Raw genomic sequence first — 25486 nt, 5'->3', positions numbered from 1 at the left:
CTATTGAAGTAGCGCACGCTGGCTAAAAATAGAGACCATCGAAACCAGTAACACGGGGTAAGAGATCAACGTTATTTACTATAGAAGCTGTCTCTAATACCCACGAGTTTACAATAAATGGGATTTTCCCCTTTTTCCCATCTTAGGGATTAGGTTGCGACTGCAACCCATGATGCAATATATTTTGAAGGGCTACCATCTTTAGTAAATGGGATGACACAATCAACAGTGTAATTCACGGTAAGACACTTCATTGGAGCGATAATTTGAATGCAGTTATCTATCATTATACATGTTTTGATCTAAGAACTTTCCATTCTCCTTTTTCAGTGTTGTCTATGTGTGAATTATGGATTTTGGCATACGTGGATTGTAATTACGAGCTGGAAAACTGAAGGTAGGGAAGCAACTAGGGGAGCAGACATCAAACCTAAGGCTACAGGTCTTATGCAAGCTTAGTTAGCCTAAAACTTGTTGTTTATTGTCTTTTGTAGATAGCTATTGGTCCTGAGGAGAACCCACTAAACAGCCGGGGTTCGAAACGCGTCGACCAACCCGGTCCCTGATCACACAGAAGTTACTTGTGTATATAGGAAAATATTTCCCTTGCAAATTATTTGATTAATTTAAATTTGTGACACATGATACATTGTTTGTTTAATCATACATGTGTATGTGACAAAGGGACCTTGATGTTTTTTGTTTTTAGGATGAATGTTTGTGTGAATGTGATAGGAATGTGGAATTGGCCAAGTGTATGGTGATGACTATGTTTTAGCGTGCCCTTATCTTTTGTCTAATAATGTGTTCATGTCTTGTTTGTATTGAAATGCACAACTAAATTTGCAGCCCTCTTTAAAATAATTGAAAAAATAAATGAAGGTTAAATAATTTGCGTTGTACTAAGTTGCAATTCTTAAAGCAACATTTCATGCTTTCTTTCATGAAATGACCCCGAGTAAATGTACAGTCAGTCTCAGCATTGGCAACTAGTTTGTTCTATGATGTTAAGTCAGTGTAAAGCAGCTGCAAATAAGCCAAAAAACGTGTGCCAAGGTTAGGTTTCAGCAGAAGAGCAAACCGGTACACCCAGCTCAGGGAATCAAAGGCCCTGTCCATGTCGGCCAGCAGTAGCGCTGCCGGCTCCCCAAGCCGCCCACTGGCCGATACAGCAACGTGCGCGCACCTGATGTTATGACGAGTCGCCCTCTGAGGCATGAACCTGGCCTGGTCTGGTCTGGGTGAACCAGTGTGGTTATATGTGGCCGTAGCCGATTGGCCAATGCTTTGGCCAATACCTTTGCCTCCACATTGAGAAGGGATATGGGGCGATACGATGGATGCTGCTCTGGAGGTCTACCCGGCTTAAGAAACACTACCACCTCTGCGTGCCTCCAGTCCGATGGAAGCGAACCGCACTCCCGCACCTCCTCTACCACCGGCCGATAATGCGGGGCCAACCGTACAAAGTACCGTTTAAAAAACTCACTGGGGAACCCATTCGGACCTGGAGCCTTCCCAGGATTCAACTCCCGAAGGCCAAACCCAACTCGTCGTCTGACAGTGGCCTATCCAGTAGGTCTTCGGGGGAAGTTCATCTATGAACTTCGCAATGACGGCAGCCGTAAGGCATTCCTTGGGCGCATACAAGTCTTCGTAATACACCACAAAGCTTTCTGCAAGAGCTGGGGGCTCAAGAATATGTGCTCCCGCAGAGTCCAAGACTCGCGGCAGGGGCTGGGCATGGAAAGCGCCCCGACAGACGATGGAGCATCTTACTAGATTTGTTCCCCCTTTGATAGACCCTACTACACGTCGCTAGCCAAGCCTGGCAGGCCTCTTCCCTCAGTAGGGCTGCATATTGTTGCTGAGCTAATACCAACTGTCGTCTGGCTGGGCCCCCATCCGCCTCCCGACCCCTACGTTCCAATACCTCCACTTCTGCTTCCCGGCGCACTAAGTCTTTCTGCCGTTCCCTCCGCGCCACCACTCACCAGGAGATATCCACCCCTCGCAGCGTGGGTTTCAATGCCTCCCAAAGTACCGCTGGAGACGTGACCGATCCCACGTTTACCACCAGATAATTATCAATCTCCTTGGTCAAGTGTTCCCTGTACTCCTCTTTCTGCAGCTGCCACCCTATCATTCGCCATCTAAGTGGCTGCCCACCCGGGCCAATCCGGAATGTAAGAGAAACTGGTGAGTGATCCGATAGGTCTTTGGGCATAATATCCGCCGATAACACTCTGTGTACTAGCCCCTTAGGAACAAATAGATAGTCTAACCTTGAGAAGTAGTCATGTGTCATGGAGATGTCGGTGTATTCCCGGCGGAAGGTCATGCGGGTGCCTCCAAACATCCACCCAGTCCAACCCCGCTACCAGGGAGTGTAGTTTGGTGGGGGAACTACCCACCTCAGCAGCGTCCACGCCCCTCCACCTATCCCGGCCCGACTCCATCACATCATTCCAATCCCCCTTCACAAAGGAGTGTGTATCCGACATGTCCCCCCTTAGGTTTAGATGGCGTTCCACTAAAGACCACTGTTGTGGCGGTGGAGAGTAGACGCTACCCAGCTTCAAAGTACCACCCCCAATTTTGCCCTGTATAACGATGTACCTTCCCTGTGTCTGACCAGAGCCTCTCATGTTCATATGGGACCCTACGGTGGATCAGTATAGCCACACCCCTCGAGCCCCGTGTAAAGCCTAAATGAAATATGAGCTGATGCCCGTATCTCTGCAGACAGTGCCTTAGAACCCATCAAGTGTGTTTCTTGTAGCAGAAGCACGTCGGCCCCCGCCTGTTTGGCATAGTGCAGTATTGCCCCTCGCTTTACCTTGTCTAGGGCCCCGCGGACATTCCAGCTAACTATGCACAGGGAAACAGGAGTTATCTGCCGGTCCTTGTGTGTGCCAGACATAGCAAGTAATGCAAGCCCTCGCGGCCTGTGTATGAGCTTAACCCCCCCACCCCATACCTCACGAACATGGAAGTATCTGTCGCGGTCGGATAGGAGCCAAGTCCCCAACCGGGGGACAGGAACCATACCTTCCAAAGGATCACCAAATGGTCACCCATGACCTTCGGGCCTTACCCGTTCCCGCCCACCCCTGTGTGGCCAGGTTTCCAGCCCAGGAACGAATATGCTACTTACCAGTATGCATCTATTCTTGGCATGTAGGGCTGCTGACATTCATATCTGTGCATAGATCGCTGCCTAGTGTTGGGTCCGGGTGATTGCATGTTGTTGTCCTGGAAGAGTCTTCGAAGTATCACGAGATAGGTGGCTCCTCCCCTGGACTACAGTGCGCATGGGCATCGACTCCATCCTCAGATTGTTTTTAGCCATTGTGGCCAAGATGGAGCTAAGCTATGTGAATGATGACCATGCTAGAAGTATGTGTGAATGCTGCAGCCGTTACAGGCGCCGGGGAGGAGGGCGGGCGATATGAATGTCAGCAGACCTACATGCCAAGAACAGATGCATACTGGTAAGTAGCATATTCGGTTTGAGGCATGTGGGTTGCTGAATTCATATCTGTGCATAGAATACATAGCAGTCCCTCTATTAACGGCGGCCGCCTGTGCCAGCTGCAGCAGTTTGGAAAAGTGTTTTTAGAACAGCCTGCCCTACAGCTGCCTGCTGTTTGGAGTGCACATCTACGCAGTAGTGTTTTGAAAATGTGTGTGTGGTAGACCATGTGGCTGCTCTACATAGGTCTTCCAAAGGAGTATTTCCAAGGAAAGCCATGGAGGCCCCCAACTTTCGGGTGGAGTGGGCCCGCTGTGGAATGGTGAGAGTGCGCTTGGCTTTCTGATAGCAGATCTGAATACATTTAACGATCCACCTGGCTATACCAGCCTTGGAAATGGGGTTGCCTTTGTGTTGTGGCGAAAAGGCAACAAACAGTTGTTTAGTCTTCCGAAAATCTTTGGTCCTATCAATGTAGTACATTAGGGCCCTCTTGACGTCAAGTGTGTGGAGCATCCTTTCCGCAACTGACTCTGGATTTTGGAAGAACACAGGTAGTTCTATAGTCTGGTTGATATGGAACTGAGAAACTACCTTAGGAAGGAATTTAGGGTTAGTGCGAAGCACCACCCTGTTGGAATGAATTTGAATAAATGGCTCTTGGATAGTTAGTGCCTGGAGTTCACTAACTCGTCGTAGCGACGTAATCGCTATAAGGAAAGCCACTTTCCATGTTAAGAACTGAATCTCGCAGGAATGCAGTGGTTCGAAAGGGGGACCCATCAGCCTGGTGAGGACCACATTCAGGTTCCACTCGGGAGCTGGTGGCGTCCGCGGAGGAATGACTCGTTTGAGTCCTTCCTGAAAGGCTTTAATGGCAGGCACCCTGAAAAGGGAGAGGTGCTGTCTGTTTTGGAGATAAGCAGCCATTGCGGATAGATGTATACGAATGGAAGCATAGGCCAGATTACATTTGTACAGATGTAAGAGAACAAATGATGTTCTGAATAGATTAATCCAGCGGGTTAATGTTGTGGTCTGCACAATAAATGACAAACCGCTTCCATTTTGCCGCATAGCATGCTCTGGTGGTGGGCTTTCTTACCTCCCGGCTTATGTCCATACAGTCAGGAGGTAAGTTGAGGTAGCCAAACTCTAAGACCTCAGGAGCCAGATCGCCAGGTTGAGCTGTTGCGGATCTGGATGCTGAATGTCGCCATGGCTCTGCGTCAAAAGCCTGGGTGTGAGGCGCAGCCTTTAATGCGGTACCACAGACAGTTCCAGGAACGTGGTGTACCATGGTTGGCGAGCCCACGTCGGAGCAACCAGGATGAGAGTCATCGAGTGCTGCTTCAGCTTGCGTGCCACCAGCGGAATTAGAGGTGCTGGGGGAAAAGCGTACGCAAATTTGCCTAACCAGTTCATCCATATCGCATTGCCCTGCGACTGTTGTTGTGGGAACCTGGCGGCAAAGCTTGGGCATTTGGCGTTTTCCTTTGTGGCGAACAGGTCTATCTCTGGATGACCCCACCTTAGGAAGTTCGGGTGGAGTACTGATGGATGTATCTCCCACTCGTGCATCTGGTGGCTGTACCTGCTGAGCAGGTCCGCCATCTGATTGTCCTTGCCTGGGAGGTGTTCTGCCATGAGGAAGATGTTCCTCTGAAGGGCCCACTTCCACATGCTCTGAGCCAGATGAGACAACTGTGGAGAGTGTGTACCTCCCTGCTTCTGGATGCAGTACATGGCCGTCATGTTGTCCGTACGGATCAACACGACCTTGTTGCACAGATGTACCTTGAATGCTTTCATTGCCATGAAGATAGCCATCAGTTCTAGAACGTTGATGTGCATCCTTTGTTGTGGTGTCCTTAGTCCCTGCACTGTGTAGTGGAGTACATGAGCTCCCCAACCCTGGAGAGAAGCGTCCGTCGTCAGAATGATCTGTGGCACAGGCTCTTGGAACGGTCGTCCCTTGCAAAGGTTTTGTGGATTCCACCAATGCAGAGAGTTGTATGCACGACCGGTCACCAACACTAGGTCTTTCAACTGTCCGTGAGCCTGAGTCCACTGACGTGCTAAGCACTCCTGAAGCGGACGCATATGTAGTCTTGCGTGCGGGACTATGGAGATGCAGGAGGCCATCATGCCTATCAACTGCATGAACCCTCGCGCTGGAAGCGAGTGTTGAGGTCTGAATTTTTGTATCAGCGATTGAATGCTGCTGACCCTCACTGTATTTGGCTGTGCTGTGGCTGCCAGAGTGTTTATCGTCGCACCCAGATACTGCCGTATGTGGGCGGGCTGCAGGTGGGACTTTGGGTAATTCAGTGAGAATCCCAGATCGTGAAGAAGGTGAATGGTGTGGGACATGTGGGCGGCACACTGCTGGGCTGACTTTGCCTGGATGAGCCAGTCGTCCAGATAAGGGGAGACGTGAATGTTTTGTCTCCTTAGGTGTGCCGCCACCGTCGCCAGGCACTTTGTAAACACCCTGGGTGCCGTAGTGACCCCGAAAAGTAGAACCTTGAACTGGTATTGTTGGTTTTGGATGGTAAACCAGAGGTATTTTTTGTGTGACGGGTGCAGCGGAATGTGAAAATACGCATCCTTTAGATCTAAAGTTGCGAGAAAATCCCCCTGACTGAGCAACGGTAGGACTTGCTGCAGGTTCAGCATGTGAAAGTGCTCCGATAGAATGTACTGATTGAGGGGTCTGAGGTCCAGTATGGGTCTGAGGTACCCGTCCTTTTTTGGTATCAAGAAGTACAGTGAGTAAACTCCTGTGCCTCTTTCTTTCACAGGCACGAGCTCGATTGCCCCTTTTTGCAGCAGGACGAGGACCTCCTGCTGCAGTAAGTGCAAATGCTCGGCGGACATAGGACGGTGTCTTGGGGGTATGTTGGGTGGAGTGGATATTAACTCCAGACAATAACCCTACTGTATAAGCTGTGTGACCCACCTGTCTGTGGTGATGAACTTCCACACTGGCAGGAACTGTTGAAGTCTCCCCCCGACAGGTGTTGCGTGGTCGGGGGGCAATGACAAGGCGTCACTGTTTGTTAGTGGCAGAGGATCTGGAGTTGTTGTTTCCACGACCTCTGCCTTTGGCGCTGTTTCCACGATATCCACCTCAACTCTGTTTGGTGTATGTGGTCTGCGTGCCGCCTTTATAGTACTGTGTGGTTTGGGAGAGCTGGCCTCTGGAAACACCTCTAGTGCTTGAGCGACGAAAAGAACCACCCCGGAACTGCTGGGACTGTAGAGCCCCCATGGACTTAGCAGTTTCAGTGTCCTTTTTGATTTTCTCCAAGGTGGTGTCCACCTCTGGGCCAAATAGATGATCAGGGTTTATTGTCTGATTGAGAATGGTGGTTTGTATTTCTGGCTTGAACCCGGAGATTCTGAGCCAGGCATGTCGTCTCAGCATGACACTAGTCTTAATAGCTCTGGCCGCGGTGTCTGCCGCGCCCAGTGCACATTTAATAGAAGTATTTGATATGAGCTTCCCTTCTTGGATGAGCATCTCAGCTGCCTCTTTATATTCATCTGGCAGGTGCTGTAACAGGGTCTCAAGTGTGTCGTAATGCGCCCTGTCATACCTGGCTAGAAGTGCCTGAGTGTTTGAAATGCGCCAGATATTGGCCACTTGAGCGGCCACCCTTTTCCCTGATGCCTCAAACACCTTAGATTCCTTATCTGGGGGAGGAGCATCACCCGTCGTTTGTGAATTAGCCCTCTTCCGGGCATTAGAAACAACAAGAGAGTCCAACGGCAACTGTCCCTTGATGTAAGTAGGGTCTCCAGGTGCCGGTTTGTACTTCTTTTCAATTCTGGGGTTTATCACCCTGGCTCTCGTAGGCTCCTTAAATATTTCCCCAGCATGCTTCAAGACACCCTTCAACATAGGCAGAGTCTTGACAGTCCTCTCTGAGACGGAAAAGGTGTCAAAAAGAAAGTCCACTTCAATGGGGTCAGCATGGAGCTGGACGTCATGATTCTTAGCCGCCCTTTCAATGAGGGCATTAAACGCTGACGAATCCTCAGTAGGCGACGTTTTTACAGCATACATTTGAGTGTCTGGGGTAGAGTGAGGATCGCCTGGGTCAGCAGCAGCTGCCCAGGGTTCATTGGTATCATCTGGGTCAGTGTATACAGGATAGCTGTATTCCTCATCATCACCTTCCCCAGTGTCCACATCTGAATAAGTGGGTGAGACATCATGGCCACGTGGAGATACCGGTTCCACAAGAACAGGTGTCGAAGTAGAAACCTTTTTCTTCTTCAGTGGAATTTTATAGGACTCCATTGGCTGTTCCAGGGCGATTTTCTGCTTATAAAGGGAAAGTCTGCCTGTTTCGGCATCGATAAACTGTTCCTGTTGCTCTTCCAATGAGGATTGTCGATGCTTTAAGGCCGAGACCACTGTTGTCGACTTCGGCACCGAGGACACCTTCTCGGGCACGTTGGTGGCCATTTTAGGGGCGAAAGCCTTCGGCGCCACTTTTGGCGGCAGCGTCAAGTGTTTGGGCGTCGACGTCTTCTGAGGTTTAATCGACAGGCTTCAAAGGTGGAGGATCTTTAGGCCCGACACTTGGGGCCTTGTCCTTGAAGCGCTTTAAAAAGTCTGCCACTTGCATGGGGAATGAGGCGGACGGCTGCGTCGACTCGACGGAATCCTCCGAGGTACCACCAGACGTGGACTCGTGGGTCGGTCCGCTGTTGGCCTGGTCTTGTCGACGCGGAGGCTCGAGAACCTTCAGATCACCGAGCCCTTTGTCGGTGTCGACTGTCTTCGGCGCCGATTTGTTCGGGTCGACTGCCTTGACTTTTGTCTTCGGCGCACTAGACTTCGTCTCGACGCCCTTGAGCTGTTTCTTCGGGTCGATAACGCCCTTCTGCTTAGTCGGTGCCGACAGGTCCGAGGACTTTGAGCCGACCATAGCAATACGCACTTTTGGTTTCAATGGAGGCATCAGTGATTTCACTTGCGTCGAGACCGGTGCTTTTGCTTTCGGTTTAGATTTCGCTGGTTGCAGCTCCTTAGCAATGTCCGAAGCCGAGCCCGAAGGCCTGAGCCTTCTGAAGCGTTTCGGCCCCAATGTCAGTTTGAGTTAGCTCCTCGCTCGAGCTATCTTCCATGGCCCCAAAGGCCCCGTCGTCTTCTCCTACCTCGTAGACTACTTCTTCCGCTTCGAGCATTTCAACATCCGCCTCGTAGTTGGAGTCGACCTCCGACGCGGGATTCGGCAGGTTCTCACGAACCTCCCGGTCAGCTCCTTCATCATCCCCGGCATCGAATATGTCCACATGCGCCGGTGCAGTCTGCTGGGCTTCCTGGTGCGCAGCGCGTCGATGCAGAAGAGTCTTTTTGGATCGAAAACAGGAACAAGCCATGCAGCTGGCTTCATCATAATCCGGGGACAGACACTTGTTGCACACCGGGTGGACGTCGATGTGGGGATACTTGGAGTTGCACACGGGACATCTCTTGAACGGGCCCCGTTCCATGATGGTTCGTCGATAAGGCCTCTGGCGTCGACCGGGCATTCAGCGTCGGAAAGCACGTGGCTCTTCTGGAAATCCGGCTCAGAACTGAGCTGGAAAAAAAAAAAAAAATCGGGCACCGAACGCAAGACTATACCGATGAAAACCTAAAGGCCTTTGGGCCTTAAGAAAACTTTTATATCGATTCTGACTAGAGTGAACCAATATACATCCGAACCCAATGGCGGAAGAAAACAATCTGAGGATGGAGTCGATGCCCATGCGCACTGTAGTCCAGGGGAGGAGCCACCTATCTTGTGATACTTCAAAGACTCTTCCAGGACAACAATGTGCGATCATCCGGACCCAACACTAGGCGGCGATCTATGCACAGATATGAATTCAGCAGCCCACATGCCTCGAACACGTGCCTATCTGACCATCAAAGCGCAATCACTGATCTCCCAGCCCCCGCTAGGCCCCTTAATCAGTCCGCCGAGGCCTGTCTCTCCGGAGTCAATCCCCTCTGCCGGATGGCGGAGCTGGATAGAGAATGACGCCTGGAACACGATATCCTGTTGTTTCTCTGTTGGCCCCCTGGGGCCCCTCCGGGCCACTTCACTCAACGAGTAATCAGAGTCCCTGCCCGGCGGTGTGTGGACTCGCACCCGCACCGTCATCTGTCCATCGAAACACTTCCTCCGGTGAGTCAAAGAAATGCGTACGGGAGCGATAGACAACTCTCCGACGGGCCGGATACAACAGTGCGTAGGTGAGCTTAATGTCCCGGAGGCGAGACTTGGCCGCTAAAAAGGATTGTTGCTGCTGCACCAGGTGCGTGTAGTCCCGGAATATGAGGATGCGTGCATTGTTGCAAGTGAGGGATTCCTTAGCTCTGGTCTGCTTCAAGATAGTGTCCCGGTCCAGATAGTTCAGGAATTTGGCGATGATCGGCCGCGGGCGGGCCCCTTGTAGGGGCATCTGCATAAGGGCCCTGTGAGCCCGCTCCACCACAAAGCAGCGAGAGAGTGCATCCGAGGGGAGCCAGCCCTCCAGCCACTGTGTCAGGAAGCGCTCCAAGTTGTCACCCTCGCAACCCTCTGGAAATCCCACGAAGCGAAGGTTGTTGCGCCGAGCACGCCCTTCGGCGACCTCAACCCGCATCGCCAGCCCTTTTTTAATGTTCTCCATGTCTTTAAGGTTGTGACGTCATCTTCCACCTCCGATATTCGGGTCTCAGTCACCGTGATGCGCTCTGCTACATTGCGCAAGTCCTGCCTCAACAGCATGACATCAGAGCCCAAGAGTGCAGCATTGTCTGGCACCTGGCTCTGAGATCCCTCAGACTCAGCCGCAGCACCCACTCCAGTAAACGTATCAATGGTGCCCTGCTTGGTGTGGCCCCCGCCGCCCTTGTCGCGTGTCATGATTGAGCACTAGGCACTGCTCACAAGAACTCAAGGGTGGTCCTTCAGGGGACGATGCGTCAAGTCAACCCTGCAGCCAGAAAGCTTAGCTCCAGTCCAACTGCCTCTCCGTCCAGGCTACTCAGCCCACGAGATGGTCACAGATACTCCCTCAGCCCCACCACGGTGGGCCTCACTGCTAGGGCCCGATCCGCCCCCCCCTCCATATGTGCCAGCATCTTCGGCAATGCCCAGGGGTCCGCCGTACCCGCAGTCAAAGGTGTGCCTGCTGCGCTGTTCCTGTGCAGCTATGCCCTGGGATTGTGCCGCACCACCTTCCTCCGCGCCTGGGGCACCGCCAGACTGCGCGTCCTGGGATGTCGAGTGTCTTAACGACTTCACTTACTCCAGGCAGCCGCAAGATTTCAGTTATTCTAGTGCGAGGGATCTGGGGGCGCCACTCCTCCCCCACCTCCGCCGCGGCCCGATAAGACCGCCGAATAGAGGAAGCCCAATGGGGGCCGGCAATATTATGATGAAGAGGGGCTACACAGGCGACCCCAGAGCAGACGCCGCACACCCGAATCCGGTAGGCCTCACAAGTCCGTCCCAGGGCTCTAACAAATGGCTGCTTGCTCCCCTCCGATTTCTCCGCCCGGGGATGCCTCCGCTGTGTGCCGCCGGCTCTCACCTCTCTCACCGCTTAGCGCGGGCACCACCAGCCATTTCGCTTGATGTTTCCCGGCGCTGCAGTGCCAGGGGGGTCTGGCGCCAAAGAGGAGATCCGAGTGCCGACCCTCCCGCTGCACGCCCGCCAGCTGCGCCGTCACTCATGTCCCGTACCCGGACCGGACCAATCACGGGAGTCCCCGGCTCCCCACGGGACGTTGCTCCGCCAGGCAGCTCCTGCTCGCGGCACTCCGAGCACCACCTCCGTGCCTCCTCCAGCTCCCCCGCTCATGTCAGAGAACCGCTGGGATGTTGTATGGTTCTCCGGCGCTGGGTACACCCAAACAGCGATCAGATAGCAGGATAATTACCCAGGTATATTGGGGGGTCGGTCGGAGCGCGATTAGACCGTGACCGCCATCTTCGCCAGCCAAGCCATGCCCCCAGCTTGTCAATATTTTGAACATTCTATTAGATCTGGACTTGAAGGGCCAAGCTTACACGTCAGGAAAAGACTAAGTTCCTCAATCACAGAAGCACACAGACAACTAATGGCATTTCAGTTTGAGGGGTAGCTGCCTCTCTAGTCCTTTGGAACCCAGATACTCCAGGCTCTGAGACATTAATAAAGTGTTAAATGAGCTGGTGTCATATAATTAAAAGTTAATTTCTAGCCAGAAAGGAGCTTTAAGGGAAGCTGGTCATGTTGCCATGCTTGGTGTCTTGTAGAAGGGTGTCAGACGTCAGCATTAGACATCCAAGGTCCGACGTTTCTCAAGATGGCATAAATAGACAAACACCAAGATATCATCATACCTAGCTCTAAGAGCTTGTCTAAAATGGTGTGTAGTTCAATGTGTGAATGTATATGGGAGTAAGACAGGAACTTTCTCCTCCCTGGATCCAATAGCTGTTGATATCAGTTAGGGAACCATTTCCCTGCGGTTTTCTCCCTAATCATAGCTCTTTGGGACAGATGGGTGAGGCATGTAGTTCCATTTTCTGGCCACTCACAGCCAGGGGTGCCATGGCGTCCAAAGTATTCTGTTCAGCAATTCCTCTGGAGGACATTATGAATACAGTGGACTAGGTGTCCAATTCCACCTTTACGAGGTTCAACTTTAAGCCAGAGGGTGATGCAGTCGCTTTGGTGGCAAGTAAACTATGACCTAGCATAATCCCAAACTCAGGTCCTGATATAGAATGGCAAACTCCCTAGCTATTGTGAAGGAATGTTTCAATTCTATTAAAGACACATTGGTGATGAGTACCATCACCACCCCAAAATAAATTCTTAAAGAATGTATTTGTTCCAGACCCACTCATGAAGATATTCTGATTCTACTGATGTGCTGATTTCATTAAGAGGAAAATTGTGCGTCTCATAACTTATTTTTGTGTTGCAAAGTATATGAATAGAATCAAGAATGAAAATGGCATGGCATGAAGAAAGATTAAGTGGCAGATGTTGTCAAGGCTTTTTATGGATTTATGATGTTACTGGTTGTTTGGAACAATCATTTCCCCGCAAGCATTGATGGGAAACAGTTTTGGCTTTGGCTTTTTTGAGTTTGTTATTGCTGCGGCGGGAGCCCTAGGCGTAAACAGGCGGTCCATGGCAGCAAGGAATTCTTGCATTTGTGCGGGAGTCGCCGACGGAGGCGGGTAGGCTGCGGAACTCCCAGGCTCCGCATAGGCGGAGCCTGTCACTCTAGTCCGCATCCGAGGACCGACGGGGGACGTCGGAGAGCGACAACGACTTCTTTTTGTGTCATCTCTTCCCCTAATCTGAGGGTGAAGACTTGGATCCCAATGGAGCGGTGATGATGGCTCCGGGTGTGCTCACGGGAACAACCCCTGGACCTCGAACGGCGCGGGAACGAGTGCCAAACTTCAAGCAACTTCCGGCGCCGCTCCCTAAAGGCCTTCTGGGCCATAAACCTACAGTCCAGACAGGACAGGGAGTCATGTTTGCGCTCCAGGCAGTAGAGACAGACGTCATGAGGGTCCGCCACCGACATATTGCGACGGCAGGTACCATAGGACTTAAAACCAGGCATCCCTACTCGCACCAGAGAAAACCAACATGAGACAAAAGTCTCAAAAAGATAGTCAAAAAATTACTGAGGTACGTGCTCTATCCATATCTGCGCTTACTGGCGCGGAAAAAGAAAACTGACGTCAACGCGCATGGGTGGCGCCTAAGTAGTCTAGGTGACCTCATCTGGGCGCATGCAACGCCACCTACTGACTCGCAGGGATACTGCTAGCAAACCTTTCCGGATCCAATCGGACGCCTGGGCTTATTCTAAGGTAAGGAATCTATCACTAACGTGTCTCTTTCAGATACACCTGATCGTAGCATGAATGACCTGAACTCTCAGCTCTGGCAGGAAGGCATGAAACTGTACCATAGCCAGAACAGCTCTGATAAACTGGAGCATCTGCAAAAGTCAGGTGTGACTGTGGCACATTGATAAGGAACTTAAACCATGTTAGGAGGTTCACCATTGTCTGGATGTGGTTGAGTCTCCATCTGCAGCCAGTCGTGTAGGTATGGATGGACTGGTACCCCAACTTATGAAGGTGTGCTGTGACCCCCCACCATCAAATCACTTTTGTAAACACCAGAGGGGCTCTGGTGAGGCCACAAGGGAGTCTCTGAACTTAAAATTCTCATGGCTCACTGTGAACTGCAGATAGAGCCTGTGGCCCTGCAGGGCAGGCATTTGGATATAGGTGTCCTGCAGGTCCAACACCACCATCCCCTCTCCAGCATCTATGGCACACAAGACCTGGTCTAGCAAGAGCATCTTGAATTTGTCATTCCGCAGGAAGGTGTTGAGACCAAATATCAAAAATAGGACAACGGCCTCGGTACTTCTTCAGCACAAGAAAGTAGTAGGAGTAACATCCAGTTCCTACTTCCGAGACCAGAATCCTCTTGAGGTCCCCTTTGGCCAAAAGGGTATGCGCTTCCTGCTGCAAGACAGAAAGGTGGTCCTCTGTCAGCTGCCATGATGGTGGTGGAAGATGCAGCAGGGTGGAAAGAAAAGGGAGGGATTAACCAATAGGTAGACTTCTTGTTTGCAGAGATGTCTTGCCACCCATTGAGGAAATATCACATCCTATCTCTGATAGGGTGGCTGTGCCGGCATGGACACTCTAAAGTGGTTTTGCGCTGCAAAAGGAGGAGGGTGAGGCAACAGCACTGCACATTGTCCCTGCTGCCCAGAGCATTTTCATTGAGAACCAAAGCCTCTAGCACAAAAGGGCTGAAAGGTTTGTGGGCTCCTGAAGTTGTCTAGTGTTTGCAAAACTGAAAACTCGGACTATAGCCACATAGAGGGCAACATTGTTGGTGGAAGTTTCTAGTAGGGCCAGAGAGACCCAAGCAAAGTGCTGTGGCCCGTCTACCTTAAACTGGGCCATGGCTGAATCCGCTGTGTCACCTCAGAAGTGGGGCATGTCCATGAGGGATCCTCTGACATATCTGGAGAAGTCCTAGACCTCATCAAGGTATGGTGCCAAATTGCCATACTTACCAATTGCTCAACAAAAGCAGTTGGTCGTGTCGAAGTCACAGAATATGAATTTCACTGCTTCAAGACCAAACTGAAAAGCTTGAGGGAGGTTGTCTGGAACAGCCGATAAAACGTGTATCACTGTGCCCCATAGGGCAAGGTAGCAGAGGCCCATTCATAGATCTCAGAGCAAGGCTCATAAAATAAACTACTTGCTAAATGTCTCCATTCGATTCCATCAGTAGGGAAGGCTTTGGTACTTAGTTCAGTGGTGGCCGCCTGAACCACCAAACGCTCTGTAGTGTGAAGAAGTCTGGGCCGCCCAGTGCAGGATGATGGTGTCAAGGTCAACCCTAACATGGTCTTCCCCAAGTTAGTATATAGGTTCGGTAGGGGCCTGACCAGGTTCAACTTCCTCAGTGAACACATTAGCCATTAACTCCATCTTTAAGTTCTTCAAACCACTTTCCCTCATCTTACTGTGTGATATAATTATACCTTCTTCGTAACTGTCATTGTTCGAAGACAGTGCAAATTTTGGGCCTACCCAGGTAGTAAGACCAAAGCGTAAAAATTGGAAGGATGTGGACATAACTTTGTGCACGCATCACCTTAGCTCAACAGTTTTTCTCACCAAGACTATATTGAAGTCAGTGTGTAAGTATACCTTTCCTGTCTTCTAGCCCATTGCTTCAGGCATATTTAAATAGTATCAACACAACCAATAAGGATTCTATTACTTCTCCTTTAAGCATCTTTTCGTTCTAGGCATGTAGTGCTGTAGATTCACATGATTTGCATACTCCTGGCCATCTAGTGTTGGGTCTGGATATTTACAAGTTGCTTTCCTTCGAAGAAGTCCTTCTAGTCACATGGTATGGTGACTCCTCCTCTTGTCAATGGTGTGCATGGGAATCAACTCCACTGTTCGACTGTTTTACCACAAGAGGGTGAGAACATAGTATATGTAGGTGTAACTAGAGAGCTGTCCATGCACATGAAATTATAGTTAAGAACTGCAACGACCATTTGATGTCCAGGAAAGAGTGTGGGCGCATGTGAATCTACAGCACTACAGGCCAAGAACAGATGCTTACACGGTAAGTAACATAATCCGTTCGAGGCATGTGTGGTTGTAGATACACATGCTTTGCCTAGACTGTACAGCAGTGCCCTTCAAAAGCAGTGGCTAACCAGTGGACGTTGCAGTTAGAAAACTTTACGTAGCACCGCCTGTCCTACATTAGCTTGCTGGCCTGCAAAACATCCACGCACTAGTGCTTAGTAAGTGTGTGTGGTGTAGACCATGTATCTGTTTTACAAATGTCAGCTATGGGAATGCTGCCTAATAAAGCCATAGATGCCCTATTTTATGAGTGGAGTGTGCTCTAGTAGGGATAGACACATTTATTTTGGCTTTGAGATAGCATGTTTTGATGCATTTAATGATCCATCTAGCAATGCCGGATTTTACAATGGGGTTCCCTTTAGGAGGAGGAGCAAAGAGTTGTTTTATGAAAGTAATTTGTCCTATCAATATAATACATTAAGCTTGTTAGACATCTAGTGTATAAAGAGTCCTTTCTGCCACAGAATAAGGTTGAGGAAAGAAAACAGGTATTTCAACCGACTGGTTAATGTGGAATGGGTAGACCACATTTGGAAGGAATTTTGAACTGGTACGAAGAACCACCTTATTTATCCCTATGATGGTTTTTCCAAAGTTAGTTCCTTGAGCTTACTGACACGCCTTAGTGAGGCAATGGCAATTAAGAAAGTAACCTTCCAGGAAAGAAAATGGAGTTGTGTATGGGTTCAAAGGGTGGATCCATAAGTCTTGTGGGAACATTATCAAGATTCCATACAGGTGCAGGGTGGTCCTTTAAGGCCTTCCATGAAAGCTTTAATAACTAGCAATTTGAACAAGGTTAACGTTTGCGGGTTTTGAAGTAAAGCAGCCACTGCCACAAGATGTAGACGTATGGAAGTGTAAATAAGGTCTTAGAGTTGTATATGCAAGATGTAACAACGTTTTGAACAGATGCAGTGAGTGGATCACTATTTTGGTTATTACAGTAAATAACAAATATTTTCCATTTAGCTGCATAACAAGCTCTAATGGTAGGTTTAAGTGATTCCTTAAGAATGTTCATGCACTCTGTTGGCAAATTTAGGTATTCAAAATCTATGACTTCAGGAATCAAATAGCAACGTTTAGCTCCTATGGGTATGGATGTCTGATTTTGCCATGGTTCTGAGTGAGGATTGGGATTGAGGTGAAACTTCTTGTGTGGAACTACTGACATTTTGAGTAGTGTGCTCAACCATGGTTGACAAGCTCATGTGGGAGCTATTAGAATGAGGGTAGGAGACATTTGTCTGAGCCTTCGAACCAGAAATGGAAGAAGAGGGAGAGGTGAAAAAGCGTAGGCAAATATTTCTGACCAATTCGTCCATAGAAGCAAAGGAACAAATGATGGAAGCAATGCTGAACAATGCAAACATTCACCCCCAGTCACAAAGATCTGGGTGTAATCCAATGTTCTTTTGCTCACCTCACCACCCCAGTTTGGACACAGCTTATGCAAATCAGTATTGACCCTGCTCCTCATGGGAGCAGTCAATCAGGGTTTGTAAAGCACAGCTTCTCACCCGTGAGGGTCTCAAGGCACTGGAATGGGATGGGCTGCTGATCTGTCTGAGGTCAATCAAAGTGTCCGGTCTTTAGGTCCTTCCTGAACTGGGTCAGTGACCGGGATGTCGGATGGGGGTCAGCAGGGTGTTCTAGATCTTGGCAGTGAGGTAGGAGAAGGATCTTCCTCCGGTTCGTGTCTTGTGAATCAAAGGGATGGTGACCAGGGTCAAATGGGCCGAGCAGAGGTGTCTGGTGGGGATGGGGAATGAGAGACGGTGGTTCAGGTATGCTGGTCCTGCGTCATGGAGGGCTTTGTAGGAGCGCGTGAGGAGCTTGAAGGTGATCCCTTTGTGGACTGGGAGCCAGTGGAGTTCCCAGAGGAGTTCGGAGATGTGGCTGCGGCAAGAGACATCAATGTTTTTTGTTCCTTTAGCCAATTCAGCCATGGGATATTGTCAATGAACCGCCGCTCCTTGGGTGGGGCTGTCTAGCAACACTATATCTCATAGTTGACCCTATGACTGAGTCCACTGTTGTGCTAAACCTTCTTGTAGAAGACGCAGGTTGAGCCTTTTAAAAGGCCCTATGGCTATGCATGATGCCATCATTACCAAAAGGTACATGAAAGTTTAGACTTAAGTATGGATTGGCTTGAAACTGTGGTAGCAGTGTTTGAAATTTTTGAATCCTGCCTGTATTTGGGTAGGCTAACCCTAACTAAGTGTTGAGCATAGCCACTAGATATATCTTTGCAGCTTTGAAGATCTAAGTCGGGAGTTCAAGCCTTCGGCCACAGAAGCCTCGAAATCTTACTGTTCTTGTTGGATATCTTCCTGACTGAAGATATCAAGTGTGTGTTTGAGCTCCCTTCACAGGCCTCACAATCTTCTCTGTGCTCAGGGACAAGCACAGGTTGCATACCTCATGAAGGTCAGTTTGCGGGTACTTGCAATGGCACTGGGGGCAGAATCGAAACCGAGTTCGTTCCATCACCAGAGTATCATCAATGGAGTTGAACTGATGTAAAGAAACCAGGAAGGGCGATGCCCGAAAGGCCTGGAGCAAAACTTGCCAACTTGAACAATGAGAGGTATCTGAATTTCGATACACAAAGACTTGAAAACGCATCGGAAATAATACCAACGAGGGTAGAGTGGATTAAGCACCAAAAGGATCCCCAAAACAGTCTTGAACCGAAGCTACGTAATACACGACTGAACCAGATGGCAGAACAAAAACAGTCTAACAATGGAGTTGATGCCTATGCGCATGCGCAGTATTACCAAGAGGAGTCACTGTTACTTTGTGACTCAAAAGACTTCCTTGAAGAAAAACAATTAGCAAACATCAGGATCAAACACTGGATGACAGAAGTATGCAAAGCATGCGTATCTACAGCCACAGATGTCTTGAACCATGTGTTACAAGGGATGATGTGCATAATGCAGTGCAAAATGCTAAAAAAAGAATAGCATGCTTTCTAGGAAATTAAATAAGCATGAAAGGGTACACAGATGGCTACTAATGAAAGGAATTAAGCAATGTTTTCAGCATTAGAAATAATATCACACAGGAACATACCTGTCTGACTTTTTTAAATTCAGTGCAATTGTTCTCGTGTGATTCTTCTGCCCAAGATCTTCATACTCTATGGATTCTTGCAATTTCACCTAAACAATATATTTGAATGTAAGTACATAATACAACTGAAATAAGTGTTTTACAACTGCATTAAAATAAATTACACATTCAACCTGTTCCACATTAAAACAAGTAAGTTTCCTATGAATGTTTGGTAGCCTTCATATCTTTCACAGATCTCCATGCTGGACATACAGGGATGCCACATTGAAAGAGCTCTTTACATGAGGACCAAGAACATTCTAAGTGACTCAGTGGGGGTCCCCAGATTTCATGAATGTTTTAGTGGGGTTCCACATAGGTCAAAAGGTTAAGACCCGCTGTTATATATATATGCGCATGTTATGTATTGCGTATCATGTCATGTACAATTGTGAAGCAAAGCATGTAAGCATCACTTCACATTGCTTTCTTTTTGTAAAGCTCTCCAATACCAAATTCCAATTTTCAGGCAAACATAAAAACAAGTGAGCACGAATCAATGCAAAAGAGTATGCTGTGGCAAATGTCTTTGACTTGGTCAATAATTTTAGTGTCCCACTAATAGGTCTCAGATATAGGGTTGGTTCATAGCACATGTTTGTGCTGTTATCTAGCAATTTTATCCATACCTTCTTCAACGGCGGTTGAAAGAAGTCTGAATCCTTAGAATTGCCATCTGTACTGCTGGTCTCACTGCATTGATCATTTTGAGCATCCCTTGAATAGCAAGAAAAATAAGTGTGAAACGATAAACAAGGTCTTGCCAAACTACTTTGTGAAGTGAACATTATTATAAAACAGTTCAAACTAAGTCTAATACACACTAGCTTATCGTGTTGAAAGAATGCAGCTCAGGGTTCAACTTAAACGAAAGGGCCATTACTTGCTGTGTTGTTCAAAGTCTAAAGCAGCTGTAAATCTTGGCATTTTAAGACTAGGATAAAACAAAAATGGCAATAAAAACAAAAAGGTTTTTTAATGTATACTTTTAGTGATTATACTAACTTCTGATAAAAGCAAGGCTTTTGCAAATCCATTCTAATATTTTGAATGGATTGTTTCTCTATTACTTCATACTGAAGTACCAACTAACACATACCAAAAAAGAATTAAGTACAGCTGGGCACAAAAGCATTTACATCAACAATCTACCGATTTAAAATAAATCAGATCATGGCATGTCACACTGTTGTGGCTTGCAGACGAGAAATAACTCAAGAAAACAACATATCCCATACTGGCCCAGAATCATGAAGTCCATCTCTGATCAAATTACTATCAGCTCGCAACTCCTGATAGCTCAGGTTTATTATGGTAATCTTGCGTCCTCTCCAGTCCTTCATTGCACATATGGCTGCCTCCATACTCCAAACTAGCCTCTTGAGTTTATAACCATAATCAGAAGATAATGTTTCAGAGATTCCCAAATTTGAATATTGATTCTGGGCGAACAAGCTTCTAAATCCTCATTTTTAGCCTTTGCAATTGTCACCACTTAACAAGAACTGTAAACCTTTGCCCTGTGTAGTGGTGGAGTCCTTATAACTCGAAAAACAGTCTCTCATACATGTCAATCCTGGTGGTGTGTTCGTCGATTCATTCTTCAAGTGATGCATTTTAATGGATCGAGTGTCGATCATGGTGACAATTGCTATCAGCTGAAAGTTCCTTTCCATTATAACTGACCGAGAACACCATCTGTGGCAGTTTTTTGCATCAATTTGATATCAGAGGACACCTCTCCATCGCCAAGTCTCATTCTTTCAGAGTTTTTGGTGTCAGATGACCATTTACCCTATCTGCCATCTGCTTTTCCCATATTTCTTTCTTGGTAACATTCGTGCAGTTTACGGTGCTCAAATAAGCCCTCAATCATTGTACACTTGACGTATCTCCAATCAGATTACCCCCATCAGGCCCTGTATGGTCTCCACGGAGTTTCGGCATGCTATGGAAGGAAAAACTTATGTACCTGGAAGGGCAGCTCTAATATAATGACTGCTGTGGCAGTCTGCAGACGGCAGTGCCCACCAGTGCCGGTCAATGGACAAGAGCAGTGCGTTTCACAATGTTGAGGTACAAGATAGCAGCCTAGTTCCATCCAGGTCAGAGCCATGCAAACCTTCAATGAATTAAACATAATAATCCACCTATCCACAGGAGTCTGGTGCTGTAAGCATACTCCAATGTCCCTCAGCATGGCTTAAGGTGTTACCAGACTTAAACCTTAACTGTCCACACTGCCTCGAGGAAATTTAGTCTTAGCAAAGGCCTCTTTGAAGCAGGGAGCAGATGCACCCCTGCCATGTGCAGTAGGTCTCACAATCAGGCTGGAGCCTGCATATCAGGAGCCCGACCCAGCCCTTGGACAGCGGCGGCACGAGCCATCACCCCCAAACCATTTAGTACCATGCAGCAGCCACTTATCATGCATCACATCTATGTAGCTTGCTGCAGCCAGCCACAGCCACCGCACTACTCACTCAAGGTGATGGCGGCCACCTTTCAACTTTGTTCACATAGTGGACGAGGAGGGCCTGGAGACTGCCACTCTCACTTCAACATCAGGAGTTCACACAACCGGCTGACCAACTGACATAACGGCTAGAGCACCACTCAGCTCTTCTATTTGCCAGCAACCAGTCATTGCCAGGCCACCAAGGGACTGCGCCACGGACCTCAGTACCTCCCTGTCTTACTGCTGCCATGGTGCCCAGACACCAGTTTGGTTGTTGCAACCCCCTTCCCCTATCCCCCGCATTAATATCCCTCATCATCAAACGGGACTGTTGGGCGAAGCAAGGACTGCAAATATATTTGACCAAGGGGCCCAGTGCGTGCAGAGTTCTGCTACACCACAGCCATGCTCAGCGGTCACAGGCCACACAGCCCACCACAAACTACATTTTTAAGTGTAAAACCTTTTGTTGGGTCCTCATTCAAGATCCATTGTGCCCTTTGGTAGAATAAAGTTAGAATATACTGCCTATAAAAATGCAAGATGGGCATCCACAACTGTTAAATGTTGGCTCGGGGTAAGAGTGCCCTTTTACTCTGCTACTGAATACACTATAAATCTAACTATATTAACACATTTTTTGTGCACACAGCAATACACCCTAGAAACAAAACACAATCCAAAAAAAACAAGCCAGACACAATACAAGAAATAACGTCAAAATGTTGTGAATTTTCAAGTGGGTTTCCTATAATGGTACATGTTAGCTACATGAACCCCAAATGATTCAATATAATTCTGATTTTGGATAAACGGCAAATGAATAGGTAAGATGAAATGTATAACAGAATGACATTACAACCATATTAGTGCCAACGATGTTTGTTGATTTCGGTTTCTAACATTTAATTAGTATTGTTGCCCAACTTTGTCAAACCCAGTACCTACGTGATTACAACTAACATATCTTCATCTCTCTTTTTCAATAATGAAGAGGAGAGATTGATAATCCTGCAGAGAATCTGTATGGATGTTTTGGAAGGGGTTAGTATGTACGAGAAAATAGAAGGACTTTCGCAATCTACAAAGAGCCACATTAAGGCCATTTCCCAACTTCAGCTATGTTACATAAAAGTACAGGTACAAGCGATATCCAGCCGCCTGCTGTATCAGCTATGGCCACGTAATGCTAAGCGAATGTGTAATATAGTGTTCTCATTCCAACTTTTTGTTAACACCACAAAGACCCAGTAACTGCCACTTTTGTGAACACAAATGTCTTCCCTACGTGAACTGCCTATAACTATTTTGGCTTACATAGCAAGTCCTAGGATCAACGTTTTAGTAACTCTACCATGGTTGCAACTCTACACGTGCCTTCAGCAAATCTTTACAAATCATTTGGGTCTTAAGAGCCAGACCTTGGAAAATAATCTTTAAACTATTTAGTAGCAGCAGTATGCTGATTCCCTGCAGATCACTTGGATTCTTCAATTTCATACTTCTTGTACTGGCTCATTCTGAATCTGAAGTTTGACTTAAGTACAATGTCTTCACCCCCATGAAAACAGTCCATTATAGGTGGGCTTGGCTAGCCAGCCAACAAGGCGGACGTGAGCTCGTAGTACTCCGACCGATATCCCCTGTAATCCGGCATAATTCTCCCCTTAGTGCACCATCCACGCCTGTAGCTTGTGGAATCAGTTGGTTGAGGCGCAGTGGCATTTAGGAGACCCTTTATTGTGCAGTTTCCACGGCTGAAGGCGAGGTTGCAGACAGGAAAGCAGTCGCCGCCTACTAGAGGCGAGGCCGCGTGGTGGAAATCCCTGCTGGCGGAAGCCACTAGCGCTGCTATGACGAATGGCGCTGGGAGCATAGTGCTGGCGCAGCGGAAGGAGTAGTTTCTGTCCTGTAACTCCAGTTCTGTAGTAGGGATATCTCTGTTATAGTCATAATCTAGTGAATAGTCCCGCCCATGTGCGTGGACCCCGGCAATCAAAAATAATCTCTTAAATTGTCAAAATAATGCAGAAACTGCAAAGACACTTAAGAGAGAATTTAAGACAAATAATGCAGCCTATAACCACAGGCTACACTGTCCAGTACTTCAACTAGAAATTCCACCAAAAAAACACCACACATAATACAGCCTGCACAGTTTCTACCATAGAGAAACTTGCCTCCCCCATCAAAAGACTCTGGAATGATAGAGAGGAAGGAAGGGACAGACAAGTCCCATAGGCTGCCATTATGTGGCTTAAATAGGATACTGTGCCTTTAAGAGAACTTTCCAGAACTTCTCCCAGTATCCCAGAATGCATAGCAGGTCCCTCTACTTTCAGTTCTTTTTGAAGGCGAAGCACGCCAGACCTGTCGCATTCCTTACATGATGAAATATCTCCACCGGGGAGGAGGGCGGGCGCTTATGACTATAACAGAGATACCCCTACTACAGAACTGGAGTTACAGGACAGAAACCACTCCTTCTGTAGTAGGGGATCTCTGTGTATAGTCCTAATCTAGTGAATAGAATGGCAAGCCCATCCCCACACCAAAGCGGCGGTGGAGAATAAACATATAACGCCACTACTGTGCGAACAAATTCCGCAGCGAAGCCTGCCCAACCTGAGCGTCTGCTCTGGCGTCAGTGTCCAGGCAGTAATGCTTAGCAAAGGTATGAACCGACTTCCAAGTGACTGCCTTGCAGATTTCAGCAATCGGCACGTTACGGAGCAGAGCCGTCGTGGCAGCTTTGCCCCTGGTGGAATGAGCCTTAGGCTTACCTCCTAAGGTCTTATTAGCCTTTTGGTAACATAATTGTATGCAGGACACAATCCACCTAGAGATGGACTGCTTAAAGGTCGCAAGACCCGTCCTGACCGATCCGTAATTGATGAACAACTGGTCTGACCTACGAATATCCTTGGTTTTATCCAGATAAAATTTCAACACCCTCCTAACATCCAGAGAATGGAGAGACCTCTCCGCTGGGGATAAAGGGTTCTGAAAAAACGTAGGCAAAGTTATGGTCTGGTTGACATGAAAATCAGAAATAACCTTGGGAAGAAATTTAGGGTGAGTACGCATAACAACCTTAGCAGCATGAGAAACAGTATAAGGTTCAGTACAACACAACGCCTGAATTTCACTCACCCTGCGGGCCGATGTAATGGCCACGAGGAACGCCGCCTTCCAGGACAGGTGCTGCAACGAAGCCTTATGAATCGGTTCAAAGGGCTCCTTCATCAACCTGGACAGCACCACATTCAGTTCCCATGAAGGCGAAGGAAGCCTGACAGGAGGGAACACTTTCTTCAAACCTTCCAGAAAATCTTTGATCACAGGGATCTGGAAAAAGGAGGTCTGTGAAGGGCATTTCCTGTAGGCAGTCAATGCGGCGAGATGAACCTTAATGGAATGAACATTAAGTCCAGACTGCGCCAAATGCAGAAGGTAAGGAAGGATGACATCTTCCTTGCACGTCGTCGGGTCATAGTTCTTGGACGCACACCAGATACAAAACCTCTTCCACTTGTAAGCATATGAAGTCCGAGTGGAAGGTCTCTTAGACTCCTTCAGTATGTCCATGCAATCATCGGGCAGATTCAGATGGCCATATCGCACTCTCAGGAGCCATGCCGCCAAACTCCAAGACGAGAGGTTGAGGTGCAACATCTGCCCCCCGAACTTCGTGAGAAGGTCCGGCCTGCACGGCAGCCGAATGTGAGGAAGGAGAGACCGGTGAAGCAGGTCCGTGAACCACCACTGTCTGGGCCACTCCGGGGCAATGAGTATCATCTGAGCGTTGGACCGAGCCAGCTTGATGAGCACCGCCGGAATCAGGGGGATGGGAGGAAAGGCGTACAGAAAGCTGTTTGTCCAGTCGATCCATAACGCATTCCCCAGCGTCCCCTGCTGGTAGTACCTGGAGGCGAAGTCTCTGCACTTGCGAACAAATCTACGTCTGGAGTTCCCCACCTTGCGAAGACTTCTCCGAGTACTTTGTCGTTTATGACCCATTCGTGGTTTTCCTGAACCAGTCTGCTCAGTGCGTCTGCCTGAACATTCTGCACACCTGGTAGATGGGTGGCCGTTATCGTCAGTCCTCTGGCTAGGAGCCAGTGCCAGATCGCCTGCGCCTCCTGTGAGAGTGCGTGATCTCGAGCCCCCCTGCTTGTCGAGGTAATACATCGTGGTGGTATTGTCCGT

At 48.4% G+C, this 25486-nt stretch overlaps 1 protein-coding gene across 4 annotated transcripts in view; it reads right to left on the bottom strand.

Annotated features, from left to right (window-relative positions):
* Window positions 1–25486, bottom strand: part of GTF2H1 (general transcription factor IIH subunit 1) — a 488969-nt gene that overhangs the window by 220551 nt on the left and 242932 nt on the right. For all 4 annotated transcript variants that reach the window (XM_086956061.1, XM_086956063.1, XM_086956064.1 and 1 more), the window contains exons 9-10: window positions 19449–19536; window positions 18778–18866 (exon numbers count right to left, since the gene is read on the bottom strand). In XM_086956061.1, the coding sequence (XP_086812187.1) occupies window positions 18778–18866; window positions 19449–19536 (177 nt within the window). The remainder of the gene's footprint in view (window positions 1–18777; window positions 18867–19448; window positions 19537–25486) is intronic.

This window comes from Lissotriton vulgaris, chromosome 2_1, assembly GCF_964263255.1.
Source record: "Lissotriton vulgaris chromosome 2_1, aLisVul1.2, whole genome shotgun sequence".
Taxonomy (NCBI): domain Eukaryota; kingdom Metazoa; phylum Chordata; class Amphibia; order Caudata; family Salamandridae; genus Lissotriton; species Lissotriton vulgaris.
This window is presented reverse-complemented; position numbering and strand designations above follow the sequence as displayed.